This window comes from Staurois parvus, unplaced genomic scaffold, assembly GCF_062004578.1.
Source record: "Staurois parvus isolate SC_StPar_1 unplaced genomic scaffold, SC_StPar_1.0 ptg000387l, whole genome shotgun sequence".
NCBI lineage: Eukaryota > Metazoa > Chordata > Amphibia > Anura > Ranidae > Staurois > Staurois parvus.
Window position 1 is genome coordinate 525,879 of NW_028318183.1, and position 19,966 is coordinate 545,844.

At 38.1% G+C, this 19,966-nt stretch overlaps 1 protein-coding gene across 1 annotated transcript in view; it reads left to right on the forward strand.

The window, feature by feature from the left end:
- IFT88 (intraflagellar transport 88) overlaps positions 1-19,966 on the forward strand; it is a 151,388-nt gene that overhangs the window by 19,793 nt on the left and 111,629 nt on the right. Inside the window, exon 5 of the mRNA XM_089685780.1 lies at positions 6,549-6,602. Coding sequence (XP_089541906.1) covers positions 6,549-6,602 — 54 coding nt within the window. The remainder of the gene's footprint in view (positions 1-6,548; positions 6,603-19,966) is intronic.

Genomic DNA, 19,966 nt, shown 5'->3' on the forward strand with positions numbered 1-19,966 from the left:
CATATAGGAGAAGTGAAATTGGAAATCTTGAAGGATCGATTCTCCACATCTGGTGGTCATGTCCAAAACAAGATTTCTGGTCTCATATTTTTCAAATTTATGATCTAACTGGACAGCAAAGCCCGTGTTACTCCACGATAGATTACTCTGATTATTACCAAGACCTATTTGTATGATTCAGAAAGATCTATTCTGCCTTTTCTTAATTGCAGCCATAATTGTAATCTCCGCACATTGGAGGTCAGTGACATCCCTCAAGATTTCAGAGTGGTATGTTGAACTTTCACTCATTCAAGGTCTGGAAGAACTGGTGGCAAAATATCACGACAAGTATCCTACATGAACAGCTGGGGGTTGATTTACTAAAACTGGAGAGTGCAAAATCTGGTGCAGCTCTGCATAGAAAACAAATCAGCTTTTTTTTTGTCAACACCTAATTGAACAAGCTGAAGTTAGAAGCTGATTGGCTACCATGCAGAGCTGCACTAGATTTTGCACTTTCCAGTTTCAGTAAATCAACCCCCTGATCTGCATGGAGAGCCTTTTTGGATTCCTCTCACTTCACTTTTTTTCTTCAGTTAACACATCACTCAGACACATAGAATGGAGAGGCAAAATCTTTTTCCTAACGCCCAACATTTCTTCTCTAAATTCCCCTTCTCCTCTCCCCTCTGATTCTCATTTCTCTACTATCCCTCCACTTTGTTCCACCGCATAGTTTACAGTCTTCTTTTCTGGACACACATTGAAGGCTCAAAATGATAAATACACTCATAGATCCTTATGCCCAAGACTATGTCCAAGCCCAGTCTGGGGACCGCTGCTACAGACTAAAACTATATATATTCTGACACATTTACTTGGAGATACCCAGCTAATTAACCACTGCACTTTGCGCAGTTACTTTTTGCTATGTTGTCTTACCTGATGTCCTCTTTTGGACGAAACTAACCTGTAATACACACCCAGAAACCTTCCTTGTATGATTTAATGTACGCTGTTTCTTACTTTAACTGCTACCTTGAATGAAATTTGAAAATATAAACTTTAAAAAAAAAAGACCTTTGAAAAAAATTTCAGCATAAATTAGCCAAAATTCAAGCTGTGTACAGAAGCCTTTCAATTCACTAATGTTCATTGCATGCGATATTAGAGTCACCTGACCTATGCAGTTCTGCATCAGAGGATTTAAGAAGCAATTTATTTTTTAAAAAATTATAAAATGTGAGAAAACTGGTTAAGCAAAAAATATCATTTAAAAATGTGAAATTGTAAATAAAGAACATGTAGAAGAGAGCAAGGAGGACTCTGCACTGGCTAGTAATTTAAAAGAATACAATGCGTCAGTGTGAGAGGGTGGAAATGCAATGTTATATGCTATTTTACATAGTTAATCCTAGAGTAACTCTACCTAATTTAATAAAAAAATTTAAATATTATGGAGAGAACTATCAAATTTTGAAAATTAATCCTTTGAAGTCAGAGATATTAAATATCAATGTTTCGAAGACAGAAAAACAGATTTTACAGAAAACATTTCCCTTTGTATGGAGGGAGAAGGATTTAAGTTATTTAGGTGTAAAATTAACCCCCAATGTTACATAGTTACATAGTTAGTCTGGCTGAAAAAAGACAAAAAGTCCATCCAGTTCAACCATAGAAATAAAAAAGTTATAATCCTATACCCACAGTTGATCCAGAGGAAGGCAAAAAAAACCCCAGCAAAGCACGATCCTAATTGCTCCTGCTGGGAAAAAAATTCCTTCCTGATCCCCCAAGAGGCAATTGGATATTCCTTTACCTATAAATGTTAGTATCCAGTTCTGTGTATCTAAGAAACAATCCAGGCCTTTTTTTAAGCAATCCATTGAGCTGGCCAGAACCAACTCTTGGAGTCTATTCCACATTTTCACAGCTCTTACTGTGAAGAAACCTTTCCGTGTTTGGAGATTAAATTTCTTTTCCTCCAGACGTAAAGAGTGCCCCCTTGTCCTCTGTGATGACCTCAGGGTGAATAGTTCTACACTGAGTTCACTATATGAACCACTGATGTATTTATACATGTTGATCATATCCCCCCTTAATCTCCTCTTCTCAAGAGAGAAAAAATTAATCTCTTCTAATTTTTCCTCATAGCTGATCTCCTTCATGCCTCGTATCAGTTTAGTTGCCCTTCTCTGTACTTTCTCAAGTTTCCCGATGTTCTTTTTGTGCCCAAAACTGAACTGCATATTCCAGATGAGGTCTTACTAATGATTTGTACAGGGGTAATATGATATCTCTCTCTCTGGTGTCTATACCTCTTTTAATACAAGAGAATTTTAAAATGATAATAGTCCCAAAGGTCCTGTATAAATTTCATATGCTCCCAATATATTTACCGGGGTCTTTTTTTGAGATAATAAAAAATGATAACTAAGTATATATGGGCAAACAAAAGACCAAGAGTCAGTTATGAGGTATTGTGTAAGGACAAAACTAATGGGGTCTGAACGTACTGGATTTTAAGAGATATATTATTATGCAGTGAAAAGTTGGGTAAAGATGGAAAGTACACTTAGCGAGTCACAGTTAGATAAGATTATTTGGCTTCCACAACAGTTTAGAAAATTATCAGATAACACTAGCACTTTCACACGTAATGTTTTTAGGATATGGGACAAAATTCATACACAAAGGGGGTGGGAATATAATTCACTGTTAATACTGTGACGATCGCGGTGTCAGACCCCCAGCCCTTCTCACCAACTCGTGACCGAAGGACTAGCCAATCTAAAACTAAGAAAGCAATAACACAGCAAAGAGATAACAGAAAGAAGTTTAGAGAGGTAGAGTACTTGCCAAAAGTCCTGGGTTAAGCAGATCAAGTTTCAGATCAAAAGGGTATCGTCTCCCAAGTTGGTTCCTGATGTTAAAAGGGGAGAATTCTTCAACTTTCTTCTCCAAACCTGACAGTCTTTTCTAGGAACTCAGCAGGGTGTCTCCTTACAGCAGAGAACCAATCGCCTCATTTGGGGAGGGGGGTTGTAGGCGGGGAACTCAGGCTAGAACCAAAATCCCTTCCAAGTTATACCAGGGTCAATAACCTTCCCTAGGTACATGCAGCAGCCTAGCCATTAGTAGATTAATATGCAGAATCATCTGGTGAACGTCTAGATATCAGATATGACATATCTGCTTGGGATGGTTAAGGAGATATCATTTTCTGCTCTTGGGTATACGTAATCCAGGGGTGTAAGATATCAGACGACTCGCATTAAACTGAGCTATCCAAATATATGCTTGGTTTTTATGTAATTATATCCTACTTTAAGATATGAAATTATAGGGAAAAGTGGGTTTTAAATGTGATCTCTGTTTTATGGCTAGCTGGAATGCGTTTGAAGCCCAGTGAAGGACTGGTTTATGGCTTTATGATATCTCAGATTGAGAAGCTAACAGACACCCGGGCACCAGCTAATTTGGGATTTATAACCATAAAGCTGTCCCGCTGTGCCTGATTGCCTGTGCACTCCTGAACCCAGCACACAGGGACCACATGTCACTCAACAGGGAGGGATGGGGGAAGCTGATTTGGAGTAGAAATGGTACAAGATGGAGGGCCTTTGGCAAAATGGAGGTTCGCATCCATCTGTGTACGTACAATTGCTACAAATACCATTGTGGGGAACAGAATTTTTCCCCCCTGGGAATGAGAATATTGCAGGTAATTGGATAAAAGATAGAAATGCATGTTTAAAAGATATTCTTGATAAAGGGGAATTGTGCACTTTTATAGATTTAAAAAATAAGAAGGAAATATTCTGTGTACTAGACGAGTGGCATTACTATCAATTAAGACACTCTCCCGCAGCCACTGAGGACGAGGGAAGATGTATCCATTTGAACAACTTTTTAGTAGGGACATAATGCAAAGGCATGTGACCTCTTGCATATAAAAGATTCTTACTGCTATATCTGGAACTGTTTTCCATCATTCTTAGAAAAGTGGAAAAGGAAATTGGAACAAAATTAAATGATCAAGAAAAAAAGAGAATATTTAATTTAATACATGGCATGGTGGATATGAACACAATAGAAATTAAATATAAATGTTTAGTTAGGTGGTACGTTACACCTAGTGTGGCACATAATTAACGAATAGAGAACTCACCTTTTATATTACAGGAGGGGATGTGGAAAGATAGGAGCAATGGCACACATATTTTATTTATTTATCGAGTTTATATAGCGCCAAAGGGTTTGCTCAGAGCTGTACAATAGAGGGGGGGACAATACATGAAACAGTACAGTAACATCAAACAGCACACAAGGGGTAAGAGGGCCCTACTCTTTCGAGCTTACAATCTAGGAGGGAGGGGGTAGAGGTACAGGAGGAAATGGCTGTGGGGGATGGAGTGGTAGGAGGAGGGAAGGGCAGCGGCTGTTAGGTGAGGGTGGGGTAGGCTTCCCTGAAGAGGTGGGTTTTCAGGGAGCGCCTGAAGGTGAGGAGGGAAGGTGACAGTCTGATGGATTGGGGTAGTGAGTTCCAGAGGATGGGGGAGGACCTGGAGAAGTCTTGCAGTCGTGCGTGGGAGGAGGAGACCAGGGAGCAAGATAGAAGGAGGTCCTGTGAAGAGCGAAGGGTACGGGTAGGGTGGTACCTGGGAATCAGGTCGGTGAGGTAGTTAGGGACAGTGTTGTGAATGGCCTTATAGGTCAGAGTGAGCAGTTTGAATTAATGCGTTGGGCAATGGGGAGCCAGTGGAGGGAGAGGCAGAGGGGGGTGGCAGAGGTGGAGCGGCTGGTGAGGTGGATGAGTCTGGCAGCTGAGTTCAGGATGGTCTGAAGCGGGGAGAGTTTGCACTGGGGTAGGCCGGTGAGGAGGGAGTTACAGTAGTCAGGGCATGAGATAATCAGGGAGTGTACAAGTAGTTTAGTGGTGTCTGGGGTAAGAAAGGAGCGTATCTTGGCGATGTTCCGGAGGTGGAGCCTGCATGTGTTTGTAAGTGATTTGACATGAGGTTGAAAGGAAGGTTTGAGTCCAGAATGACGCCAAGGACCTTGGTTTGCTGGGCGGGATTGATGGTGGTGTTGTTGGTAGTGATGGAAAGGATGGGGGGGGAGCGCGGGAAGGGGGAAAGACGAGGAGCTCGGTTTTGGAGAGGTTGAGCTTGAGGAAGTGGAGCGACATCCAGTCAGAGATGTCGTGTAGGAGGTGAGTGATGCGGGCGGAGAATGTGGGGGTGAGGTGAGGGGTGGATAGGTAGATTTGAGTATCATCAGCGTAGAGGTGGTGGTTGAAGCCGTGGGAGTGTATGAGTTTGCCAAGGGAGGAGGTGTAGATGGAGAAGAGAAGGGGTCCAAGGACAGAGCCCTGGGGGACCCCAACAGAGAGGGGGAGGGAAGAGGAGGTGGCACCGTTGTAGGAAACGCTGAAGGAGCGTCGGGATAGATAGGACGAGAACCAGGAGAGAGCGGTGTCTCTGATGCCAAGGGAGAGTAGTTTATTAAGGAGGAGGGGGTGGTCGACTTATATGGTGAGGTCTCACATATGGTGAGATTGCCCTAAAATACAGCAATTTTGGCAGGGAATAATACAACAAATACAGGAAATAATAGGGATTAGTGTACTGAAGGACCCCTGGGTATTTCTTAATACTGATATCACGGTGAAACAATATAATAGCTCGATGATTTTTCACTTAATTAATACGGCAAAAGGACTGATTCCTAGGTTCTGGCAGGCCCAGGAAGCCCCCAAATCACAGACTGGATAAATAGAATAGAGTTTATACATAGGATGGGGGAGTTGAACCATATGGGAGAGGACAAAATTTTAATATTTAAGAATATTTGGGACAGATAGACTTTAAAAAATCTTGGAGATATTCAGAATTGACTAAGGGGCAAGATAGGGTTCAGACAGGATAAGAAAGATGTTCCCTGGTTAGTTCTTTTTTATAGGAAGGGAAGGAGAGTAGAGGGAGACAAGAAGAGGTTAGGAATAGAATATTGGAACAGGAAGAAAGAGGTGTAGAAAAGGAGGTGACCAAATGGAGGGGGGGGGGGAGGTAGGGGAGAGGTATCTGTAAAAAATATTTTTTGCATGATTTAATATATGGAAAACTGTTGTATTTGCATTGATGATTAAAATTCATAAAAAATATAGTAAAAAGAAATGCAATGTTGTCATCTCAGGAGTGCAGATAATTTGTACCACAGCAGCACAGGGAGATCGTTCTAGGGCACATATTTTCAAATTGAGAATATTTTCATAGTTTTTCACTCTGGTGCAGTGATACAGCCTGTGAAAAAAATATTGAGATAAAATCAACTTAAAAAGAATACTGATTTAAGTGCTAAATATTGCAAAATAGAGTAATTGACGTGCTTGTTAAATAAGGCATTTTTTTCGTGAATTGATAATACATGCGGTATTTATCCACGCGTTAAGTATTGCTTGTGTTTTCATGTATATTTAACTCTCAGTGAATTGACTCCTATGTCACCAAAGAGAGATTCTTAACTTAAACAAATGTTTGACTGTTTTTCTGTGTTCTCCTCAGCCCAGAGCAAATCTCACGGCATTACCAGGAAGACTTATGACTGCAGTTGTGCAGGTATTGTGTGGGCAATGCAAACTATAAACCATAAGCTCAATTATACATGATGATAATATGTCATATAAGAGCACTGCTTGGGTTTTACACCGTGAAAATTGGCGTAGAGAAATCATTCATACAGGGTGAATCATTAAAAAATGGTGGTGATTGGTTGATATGGGTTGCTACATTTGCTCTTTGCTCTATGAATAAGCATATAATACTTATATAATAGTAAAATAAGCAAAAGTTTGTCCATTCATTTAATGTAATTCCTTAAAATGTTTCTTGTGTTATGAATGTTGTTGTGTACAACATTCACCAGTCTGGGGAATGTACTGCATAACATGATGCAGCAGTTTTGTGGAACATATTGTGCCGTTACAATTACAACAGCCAGTGGAGATGTACGCTGGTATGTGAATTTAGTGGCAATGAGTGGAGAAGTGTGTGTCAGAAATAGTGGTCAGTGGGGACATGCGTTAGTTCAAGTTAAAATCTGGTGAGCAGAATGCGCTGTGGTTTCTTATGCCACTTGGGGACTTCAGCTATATGATCTGTCTGAGATGGCTCCCAGCTCTGGATACCACTGAGGACCATTTACAGTGGGGAAAATAATTATTTGATCCCTGCATATTTTGTAAGTTTGCCCACTTACAAAGAAATTAAGGGTCTATCATTTTTATCATAGGTTTTATTTTAAATGATGGAAACAATATCAATCAAAAATCCAAAAAAAACCACATGATACAAATGTTTTAAACTGAGTTGCAGGCCAGTGAGTAAGATAAGTATTTAATCCCCTACCAACCAACAATATTTCTGGCTCCCACAGACTGGCTATGTGCTCATTTGGTACACAGATTAGTCCTGTCAATTTAAGAAGGTGCTCCTAACGACAACTCGTTATGTGTATACAAATCACCTGTCTGCAGAATCTTCTTTCATTCAAACCTCACCACCATGTGCAAGACCAAAGAGCTGTCAAAGGATGTCAGGGGCAAGATTGTAGACTTGCACAAAGCTGGAATGGGCTACATGATCATCAGCAAGAAGCTTGGTGAGAAGGAAACAAATGGAGCAATTATTTGCAAATGGAAGAAATACAAGATAACCATCAATCACCCTCGGTCTGGAGCTCCATGCAACATTTTGACTCATGGTATAAGGATGATCATGAGAAAAGTGAGGGATCAGCTCAGAGCTACACAGGAGGAGCTTGTTAATGATCTCAAGGCAGTTTGGATCACAGTCACCAAACAAACCATTGGTAACACAATACGCCGCCATGGATTGAAATCCTGCAGTGCCCGCAAGGTCCCCCTCCTCATGAAGGCACATGTACAGGCCTGTCTGAAGTTTGCCAATGAACATCTAAATGATGCAGAGAAGGATTGGGAGACAGTGTTGTGGTCAGATGAGACCAAAATTGAGCTCTTTGGCATTAACTCAACTCGCCATGTTTGGAGGAAGAAAAATGCACACTATGACCCTAAGAACACCATCCCTACAGTCAAGCATGGAGGTGAAAACATTATACTTCAGGGCTGTTTCTCTGCTAAAGGTACAGGCCAACTTTGCCACATTGAGGGGCCAATGGACGGGGCCATGTATAGTAAAATCTTGGACAAGAACGTTCTTCCCTCAGCCAGAACACTGAAGATGGGTTGTGGATGGGTCTTCCAGCATGACAATGACCCAAAACATACCACCAAGGCAACAAAGGAGTGGCTCAAGAAGAAGCACATTAAGGTCATGGAGTGGCCTATCCAATGTCCAGACCTTAATCCTATAGAAAATTTATGGAGGGAGCTGAAACTTTGAGTTGCCAAGCAGCCAAGTAACCTTAAGGATATAGAGAACATAAGTAAAAAAGAGTGGACCAAAATCCTTCCTGAGATGTGTGCAAACCTGGTAACCAACTACAGGAAACGTCTTACCTCTGTGCTTGCCTACAGTGGTTTCTCCACCAAGTACCAAGTCAGGTTTTGCTTGGGGATCAAATACTTCTTTTACTCACTGAACTGCAACTCCATTTATAACATTTGTATCATGTGTTTTTCTGGATTTTTGGTTCATATTCTGTCTCTATCATTTAAAATACACCTATGATAAAAATTATAGACCCGTTGTTTCTTTGTAAGTGGGCAAACTTACAAAATTTGCAGGGGATCAAATATCTATTTTCCCTACTGTACACATTGTGCAGTGACTGGTGTTTTTCTGCACTGGATAAATGCCAGCACCGTTGTTTTCTAAGTGCCCAGTTCCCACTGCAACTCAGCCTGAAGGTGTAGTGCAGTGAGCTGCAGTAAAATGCAGACATGCTTTGTTTACTGCAGCACAGAAGTAGGCACCACTCTGAAACCACTGCATCTGCATCACAGCCATGCAACTACCATTTTTAGAAAAGGAGGTTAGCAATGGAAGCCTACACATTTTCTAGCAGTAGAGCTTTCCTTTAACCCTTTTACTGCCCGGCCCTGTGTTCCACTTTTAAACTAAGGAGGCCAGACCATTTTTGCATCTTTTCCATTGTTTTTTTTTTTTCCTTTTTTCTTTCAGCGTTTGTGGAAGACTCCCCAAACCATTTTCTGAAAGCATAGAACAAGTAGAATAAAAAGAAGCCACAAGATATTTGCGCAAATATTTATCAAAACAATATTTTCACCAAAAAAAATTAAAATCATTATTAGTGGTCACAAACAAAGCAAAACTTACAAAATTCCTAGTAAATTCCTACAAAATCTAAAACTGTAATAAAGAACAAGTATTTGTATATTTGACATTGCGCTTTCAGAGTTTTTAAAAGACCCCCCAAACCATACATTTCCTGAAAGAACATGATGTGTAGAATTAAAAAAAAATGGTGCTTCTGATTTTTTTAGGCCCTGCAATAGTGTCAGAAATGTTTATCAAATCACAATTTGTTGCTAAAAATACACTAAAAGCATTATTATGAAACACAAACACAACATACCTTACAAAATTCCTGAGAAATTCTTACTAAGGCCTTGTTCAGAATTATTTTTACAGACCTGTTGGGAGCTTTGGTGAGATATCAGGGCTTTAACTAGACACATAGGGGGTTATTTACTAAAACTGGAGAGGACCCATTTTATGATTAACCACTTCAATACCGGGCACTTTTACCCCCTTCCTGCCCAGGCCAATTTTCAGGTTTCAGCGCTCTCACAATTTGAATGACAATTGCACGGTCATACAACACTGTACCCAAACTAAATTTCTTATCATTTTGTTCACATAACTAGAGCTTTTTTTTGGTGGTATTTAATCACCGCTGGGGTTTTTATTTTTTGCTAAATTAACAAAAAAGACTGAAAAATTTGAAAAAAAAAAGTTTTTCTTTGTTTCTGTTATAAAAGTTTGCAAATAAATAATTGTTCTTCATAAATTTAGGCCAAGATGTATTCTGCTACATTTCTTTGGTGAAAATAACCCAAATTAGAATTTATTATTTAGTCTGTAGAAATGTTATAGAGTTCACAAACTATGGGATATATCTGAAAATTGATCAATCCGGAAGTACTGACAGCCAATCTAATTTCTAGAGACCCAAAAATGTCAGAACAGTACAGATATCCCCCAAATTACCCCTTTTTGCAAAGTAGACAGTCCAACGTATTTCATAAGAGGCATGGCGAGTTTTTTGAAGTTATAATTTTTTTATAATTTTTTGGAAAAATGAAGAAGTTAAAAAAAAATAAATTTTTACAATTTTTTTTTTACATACTTTTACCAGTGCAGTACAGCGTTGTCATATAACTGGTGTGACGGTGATCAGGGACACTGACTGGTGACAGTACAAAAAAAAAAAAAAATTTATTATTTTTTTATTTATTAAGTTTTTTTTCTCTTTTCTTAAGATTTTTTTTCCATATATTACTATGACCAAAGTAGTATAATGTTACCATAGTAACATTGTACTACTTTCGGGAAATGATCAGTGGTTTTTTTTTTTTTGGTTTTTTTTTACACAATTTGATTATAGCAAAGAATTTATTTGCTATAAGCAAGCATTTAACTGAATTACATCGATTCATTCAGGTTTTTTTTTGTTTGACCACAGCTAATCACATGATGGGCTATGATTGGCCCAGCCTGTGCATGTGATAACTGTGACCATTCACAGCTAGACACACTAATGGATGGCATGAAAGGAAGCCATCCATTGTATACAACTGTCATGTGACCTGCTGTGAGTGGTCACAGCCGGTCACATGGTACTGGCAACGGGACCGGTGCACAGATCTGTCATCGGCCGTGTCCGAGGTACACGGCTGGTGACAGATCACGCCACAGCGCAGCCCTGCGGGCATGCGCGTTCCAGGAAGGATGCCATATGGCATCCTCCCAGAGGGACGAAGTGTTCGCCCGGCCGCCATCTGGCCATAGGCCGGGCGTTAACTGGTTAAGACAAATCTATTATAATAGCAAACAGAAATGTGATCTTAACACACTGGAGGTCAATGACATCCCTCAAGATTTCTGAGTGGTATGTTGAACTTTCACGCATCCAGTGTCTGAAAAAGCTGGTGATAAAATATCATGACAAATATCTTACATGAACACCTGGGGGTTGATTTACTAAAACTGGAGAGTGCAAAATCTAGTGCAGCTCAGCTTTCAGGTTTTATTGCCTATTGTTAATTGAACATGCCAAAGTTAGAAGCTGATTGGCTACCATGCACAGCTGCACCATATTTTGAGTGCACTAGTTTTAGTAAATATCCCCTTTAATGTCTCTATTTTGAGACACAGAAATGGACTGAGAATGGAGTCCTCGATTCCTTTTTCTGCAGCCTGAGCTGCACTGCAAATTAATAAATAGGAAGCCACAGTACAGAGACTTTCTATTCATTTTTATCACTGAAGCATAGTAAATATTGTTTTCTATGTTTCAGTTTAAGTGAATACAGGATCGATTGGTACTGATCATTCACTGTGTTCATTCAGGAAAGGAAGGGACTGACACTGATCTCCTGACGGCTGCAGCTGCTGCTGGGGCACACGGTGGGAGATAGGAGTGGGTGACGCTGTCTAATAGCACTACAGAGAAGGGGCACCAGGAGACCAGTGGGTGAGAGGTAGATCTGATTGTAGATTTGATCCCCATGTGGCTCCCTTGCAGCAACTGAATCAGTGGGAGGGAAAAGGAGTAGGAACCACAGGGGGATCGGTGCTGTAGGGGGGACAAAAGAGCATTGAGGGGTGGGGGATGGGCATTTTAGAGGACAGTAGAGTGGTAATGGGGAATGTGGAGTATCAGGAAGCATGAGATAAGAGAAGAGCAGCAGCAGTGGGGAGGGGGACGATGTCACATTTTAGGTAAATAGCTGCAATCACAGCTATTCCTTTGTTCAGCAGAGTCTACTGAACAGTTTTACTATAAAATCATGTTCTCCAAAGTTACCATGAGCTGATAGCAATAGGGGGAATGCCATGAAAGTACATCTTACTGACCTGGTCAGCTTTAGCTGGAAACAGTTCTGTAAGTCAGTACGACATACTTCCATGGCAGTGAAAGGGTTAAATGGCAGATTTAGATGAACTGACTCTTTAAAGTGTCTGGGAAGATTGCTCTTCACTTCTTTCCCTGGAGAAGCAACAGGAAGTGAGAGGAAGTCTCTACAAAGTGAGGTTAATCCTTCTCTTAAACTGCTGTCACAGAAACATGCGTTCCCATCGAATATCAAATATCTATGGTCAGAATGTAAAATCATATGTTACCACATTGTGTTTCAATTATTTCAAGCCCACTCCTGTTACTCTAAAGCAGTGTTTCTCAATTCCAGTCCTCATGGACCCCCAACAGGTCATGTTTTCAGGATTTCCATTATTTTGCACAGGTGATTTGATCAGTTTCACTGCCTTAGTAATTACCACAGCTGTTTCATCTGAGGGAAATCCTGAAAACATGACCTGTTGGGGGTCCATGAGGACTGGAGTTGAGAAACACTGCTTTAAAGGATTTTTACATTTGTAAATTTACTTTGTCAAGATCCCCACAGATTTACTTTCTTGTTGCTGGCATGTATTCACTATGCCCTGTGAGTAGGCAATGCTGTGTCACAATAATATTAGTAAATCACTCTAAAAAAGATCCCGTATCAGCACACTTCACCCCTACCCTTAGAGGTGTACAAAATATACAAATAATATGCTCAGTGATAGTAATAAATAATGACCCTTATCCCCAATTAGTGCATATAAATCAAAAAGGTCCTAAATCCAATAGTCCAAAAGTTTAAGAAAACCAATGTCCCTTAAAAATCAAAAATTATGTCCAAAAATTGTCCACAAAGTGATAAACTCTTCAAAGTCTTGTAAAAGCTTGGTTTACCTCAAACAAAACAGAAATAGAAACCACATAGTGCATTATCCTTAGTATATATACATCATATAACTCATCCAGTGATACTTCACCAAAGTGAAAAAGGTGTAAACAGCAAACGTGTGCCAATACACTATATATAGTGAAGAGCCGTGTAGGTGAATCACTCTTTAAAGTGCTTAGAACACACAGATAAATCACGTCTACTGCAGTAAGGAGTGAATACCCTTACCAATATGTATATCACTTTAGGCCTTAGATAATAATCCCCAAGTTGACTGTGTGATGGGATGAATGATATTCGGCCAGTATCCTCACTTTCACCTCCTCATACTCCAATGTGGATCCATCCACACTAGTTACTCAGACCAGTTTCATCATAACCGCCATCCCGATAACGATATATATATATACACAAAGAAATATATAGTATAATACCGCCACACACTCGGATCACAAATTTTAATGGTGCTGCTTACAATATAAAATCTTTCTTATCGCATGTTTGAAAGTATGAAAAACCTTAATGCCGTCCGTCTAGGAGGGTCCAAACCGCTACAAACAGTCTTTCTTCCACTCTCCAAGATGGCCGCCACTCAACTTCCGGTTCCTCGTTTGCGTCTGACGTCACTTCCCGCTGACGCGTTTCGTCATTGGACGTAATCATAAAGGGTGCGGTTGTCAGACTGGGACGCTTCTTTATACTCCTCCTCTCATGATGGTGATACCGCGATCTCCATCTTTGGAAGGGGCACTGCTCTGCCCTTGACGGAGACCCAAAACCACATCGTGTACTGGCATATAATATTACAATAGCACCGGCATGGACTCCATCTTAAGGAATGGCAATGTCCAAAAGATTGCGGATATATACCCACCATGAGTATAAACTTATATAAGCTACAACCCCCGGATAAAATCATTCAAAAATTAAAATACATATATAATATGTAAATGATATGCAAATAATATCTATAGCACTCCATATCTATTAAGATGACAATAGCTTAAAATATAATTAAAATACATCTATTATATACTCTAAAATATGTATGGAGCACCCCCTAACTTGCTTCATACAGTACCTCCACACATATTATAGAACACCAACCCTCTTTAATAGAAATTGAACATCAATACAATAAGACTAAAACCACACTATATGTATTTCTTATGTACTCCCCTAACCTATCTAATTAATGCTTCTCTGAATAATTATAACTATTACAATATCAATTAAAATCTCATAAAGATTCCAATTACTATTGTTTAAATACCCATGAATATCTCATATTCATCATAATAGCCTCATATAGGGCCCAATGTTGCCCATTGATGCCATCTGTCTCACAATGGATACAACATCCTTAATCGTAAATAATAGGAAAAGGTATACCATATCTATATAAAAATTATTTTAAAAATATATTTTAGAAATATCTATTTTCTTAAAAATTAATATTTAAAAACTTACTCCTCAATCCATTCTTAGTAAATATACCCACATTACTCTGCACATATCAGTCTTTTATATTTTTGTAAACTATTGTTTAAAGCATAAACTAAAACGTCTACGTTTAGAAATTGGAAACAAAGCAGTTTAAATCTAGATCTACATTCAAACCTCCCGGTTTCATCGTTCTCAATTCATAAATCCAGTAGGTTTCATTCTTGGATATGGCTTTGATTTTATCGCCCCCCCTCCAATGTGCCTCTATCCTATCGATTCCACAGAATTTTAGAGCACTGGGGTCACAGTTATGATGGTCTCTAAAGTGCCTCGATAAACAATGGTCTTTTTCCCTTTCAAAATATTTGTAACATGTTCACTTAATCTTTTTTGTAAGGGTCTTGAGGTCCTCCCCACATACTGTAACTTACACGGACATTCCAGTAAATATGTTACAAAGGGAGTGGTACAAGTAATGAAATTCTTAATCTTATACAACACTCCAGTCTTGTTAGATGTGAAATTTGAAATCACTCTCATTTTAGTATTCGTTGTTGTGCATATTCTACATTTTCTACAGGGGTAGAAGCCCTTAAAATCAAACATATGTTCCTTCTTTTTCTTTGGAGGAGAGATAATACTTTTAACTATAACATCTCTCAAATTTTTAGTCCTTCTATAAATAAACGAGGGCTTTTTTGGGATTAGTGGACCTAGAGTAGTGTCTTTTCTTAATATAGGCCAATGTTTGAAAACAATCTTTTCAATATCTTTATATTGGTTGTTATAACCTGAAATAAACGCATATTCAATCTTTTTCCCATTGACAGGATTCTTTTTGGACGGAACTTTTACAATCTTCTTATCCCCTAAATAGCTTTTACTCACCTCATACCTAATCCTTTCTAGTACCTCAGGGTCATACCCCTTCTCAATGAATCTCTTTTTAATAATATCAGTTTGCTCAACATATTCCTTCAATCTAGTACAGTTTCTAAAAATTCTTCTAAACTGACCTTTGGGTATCCCATTGATCCAAGAGGGATGGTGACAGCTATTAGTGGGTATGTATCCGTTCCTGTCTGTTTTCTTAAAATAAGTTTTGGTAAAAATAACTTTATCTTCAATAAAAATATTAAGATCTAGAAAATTCACTGAGCACCTATCCATACAAAAGGTAAAACCTAAATCATGCTCATTTTTTTCCAGAACAGATATAAAGATCTTTAAAGATTCCATCGACCCATCCCAAATCACAAGAATATCATCGATATACCTTTTCCACATAATCAATCCCTCCCATTTTCTATTAAAAATAACCTTCTCCTCCCATTTACTTAAAAAGACATTTGCTAGACTGGGCGCAAATTTTGCGCCCATTGCTACCCCTTTCTTCTGCACATAAAATTGTCCACCATACCAAAAATAGTTTTTTCCCATACAAAACTCTAGTAGTGACACAATAAATTTTCTTTGTTTCCTACAGAGGTCAGTAAAATTCCTTAGACCCCATTTAACTGCTCTGATTCCATCTTCATGCTTGATGCTAGTATACAAAGAATTAACGTCTATCGTAACCAAAATAGTATTTTCAGAAACTTTCCTATGCTCCACCAAATCAATAACATCCTGTCCATCTTTCAGATACGATGGCATTAATTTAACTATGGGCTGCAAATAGAAATCAATATACTCCCCAGTTCTCGCATGTATGGAGTCAATACCGTTTATGATCGGTCTTCCAGGGGGATTTATTAAACTTTTGTGTATCTTAGGTAGGTAATATATTATAGGCATTTTACAATGGGAAGGAATCAGATATCTTGCCTCTTTATCATTCAAAATCCCTTCCTTTTGCGCTCTATTAATTAATACTTGAAGTAATTTTTTGTATTTATTCAATGGGTTACTATTAATTTTCATATATGTATCCGAATCATTTAAAATGTTTTCCATAACGTTTTCATAAGCCGATCTATCCAAAATCACCACCCCTCCACCCTTATCGGCTGGTCTAATCACCACATTGTTTGCCCTCTTTAAAGAATTTAGACCCTCCTGAAATTCGATACTCTCTTTTACTTTCTTAGTTTCTATATCTCTTAATTCTTCAGTTACCATCTGTTTAAAAACTTCAACAAATTGATTTTTATTATTGATTGGGTTAAAAACCGAATTGTTCCTCAATCCGCTATGCACATATTATTGCACATTAATATACGTCTCAAATTTGTTCAGACTTCTTTTAGGGGCAAATTTTAGTCCTTTATCTAAAACATGGGTTTGGTTGTGTGTTAAAGGGATGGAATTTGTCCCTAAAAGAAGTCTGAACAAATTTGAGACGTATATTAATTTGAATAGATACATTAGGAAATTGAACATCAAAAAATATTTTTTATCGTTACCTGGACAAGGATCCTCTGTTGTTAGATCAAGTCCAGACATTGTAAATCAATATGTGCATAGCGGATTGAGGAACAATTCGGTTTTTAACCCAATCAATAATAAAAATCAATTTGTTGAAGTTTTTAAACAGATGGTAACTGAAGAATTAAGAGATATAGAAACTAAGAAAGTAAAAGAGAGTATCGAATTTCAGGAGGGTCTAAATTCTTTAAAGAGGGCAAACAATGTGGTGATTAGACCAGCCGATAAGGGTGGAGGGGTGGTGATTTTGGATAGATCGGCTTATGAAAACGTTATGGAAAACATTTTAAATGATTCGGATACATATATGAAAATTAATAGTAACCCATTGAATAAATACAAAAAATTACTTCAAGTATTAATTAATAGAGCGCAAAAGGAAGGGATTTTGAATGATAAAGAGGCAAGATATCTGATTCCTTCCCATTGTAAAATGCCTATAATATATTACCTACCTAAGATACACAAAAGTTTAATAAATCCCCCTGGAAGACCGATCATAAACGGTATTGACTCCATACATGCGAGAACTGGGGAGTATATTGATTTCTATTTGCAGCCCATAGTTAAATTAATGCCATCGTATCTGAAAGATGGACAGGATGTTATTGATTTGGTGGAGCATAGGAAAGTTTCTGAAAATACTATTTTGGTTACGATAGACGTTAATTCTTTGTATACTAGCATCAAGCATGAAGATGGAATCAGAGCAGTTAAATGGGGTCTAAGGAATTTTACTGACCTCTGTAGGAAACAAAGAAAATTTATTGTGTCACTACTAGAGTTTTGTATGGGAAAAAACTATTTTTGGTATGGTGGACAATTTTATGTGCAGAAGAAAGGGGTAGCAATGGGCGCAAAATTTGCGCCCAGTCTAGCAAATGTCTTTTTAAGTAAATGGGAGGAGAAGGTTATTTTTAATAGAAAATGGGAGGGATTGATTATGTGGAAAAGGTATATCGATGATATTCTTGTGATTTGGGATGGGTCGATGGAATCTTTAAAGATCTTTATATCTGTTCTGGAAAAAAATGAGCATGATTTAGGTTTTACCTTTTGTATGGATAGGTGCTCAGTGAATTTTCTAGATCTTAATATTTTTATTGAAGATAAAGTTATTTTTACCAAAACTTATTTTAAGAAAACAGACAGGAACGGATACATACCCACTAATAGCTGTCACCATCCCTCTTGGATCAATGGGATACCCAAAGGTCAGTTTAGAAGAATTTTTAGAAACTGTACTAGATTGAAGGAATATGTTGAGCAAACTGATATTATTAAAAAGAGATTCATTGAGAAGGGGTATGACCCTGAGGTACTAGAAAGGATTAGGTATGAGGTGAGTAAAAGCTATTTAGGGGATAAGAAGATTGTAAAAGTTCCATCCAAAAAGAATCCTGTCAATGGGAAAAAGATTGAATATGCGTTTATTTCAGGTTATAACAACCAATATAAAGATATTGAAAAGATTGTTTTCAAACATTGGCCTATATTAAGAAAAGACACTACTCTAGGTCCACTAATCCCAAAAAAGCCCTCGTTTATTTATAGAAGGACTAAAAATTTGAGAGATGTTATAGTTAAAAGTATTATCTCTCCTCCAAAGAAAAAGAAGGAACATATGTTTGATTTTAAGGGCTTCTACCCCTGTAGAAAATGTAGAATATGCACAACAACGAATACTAAAATGAGAGTGATTTCAAATTTCACATCTAACAAGACTGGAGTGTTGTATAAGATTAAGAATTTCATTACTTGTACCACTCCCTTTGTAACATATTTACTGGAATGTCCGTGTAAGTTACAGTATGTGGGGAGGACCTCAAGACCCTTACAAAAAAGATTAAGTGAACATGTTACAAATATTTTGAAAGGGAAAAAAGACCATTGTTTATCGAGGCACTTTAGAGACCATCATAACTGTGACCCCAGTGCTCTAAAATTCTGTGGAATCGATAGGATAGAGGCACATTGGAGGGGGGGCGATAAAATCAAAGCCATATCCAAGAATGAAACCTACTGGATTTATGAATTGAGAACGATGAAACCGGGAGGTTTGAATGTAGATCTAGATTTAAACTGCTTTGTTTCCAATTTCTAAACGTAGACGTTTTAGTTTATGCTTTAAACAATAGTTTACAAAAATATAAAAGACTGATATGTGCAGAGTAATGTGGGTATATTTACTAAGAATGGATTGAGGAGTAAGTTTTTAAATATTAATTTTTAAGAAAATAGATATTTCTAAAATATATTTTTAAAATAATTTTTATATAGATATGGTATACCTTTTCCTATTATTTACGATTAAGGATGTTGTATCCATTGTGAGACAGATGGCATCAATGGGCAACATTGGGCCCTATATGAGGCTATTATGATGAATATGAGATATTCATGGGTATTTAAACAATAGTAATTGGAATCTTTATGAGATTTTAATTGATATTGTAATAGTTATAATTATTCAGAGGAGCATTAATTAGATAGGTTAGGGGAGTACATAAGAAATACATATAGTGTGGTTTTAGTCTTATTGTATTGATGTTCAATTTCTATTAAAGAGGGTTGGTGTTCTATAATATGTGTGGAGGTACTGTATGAAGCAAGTTAGGGGGTGCTCCATACATATTTTAGAGTATATAATAGATGTATTTTAATTATATTTTAAGCTATTGTCATCTTAATAGATATGGAGTGCTATAGATATTATTTGCATATCATTTACATATTATATATGTATTTTAATTTTTGAATGATTTTATCCGGGGGTTGTAGCTTATATAAGTTTATACTCATGGTGGGTATATATCCGCAATCTTTTGGACATTGCCATTCCTTAAGATGGAGTCCATGCCGGTGCTATTGTAATATTATATGCCAGTACACGATGTGGTTTTGGGTCTCCGTCAAGGGCAGAGCAGTGCCCCTTCCAAAGATGGAGATCGCGGTATCACCATCATGAGAGGAGGAGTATAAAGAAGCGTCCCAGTCTGACAACCGCACCCTTTATGATTACGTCCAATGACGAAACGCGTCAGCGGGAAGTGACGTCAGACGCAAACGAGGAACCGGAAGTTGAGTGGCGGCCATCTTGGAGAGTGGAAGAAAGACTGTTTGTAGCGGTTTGGACCCTCCTAGACGGAC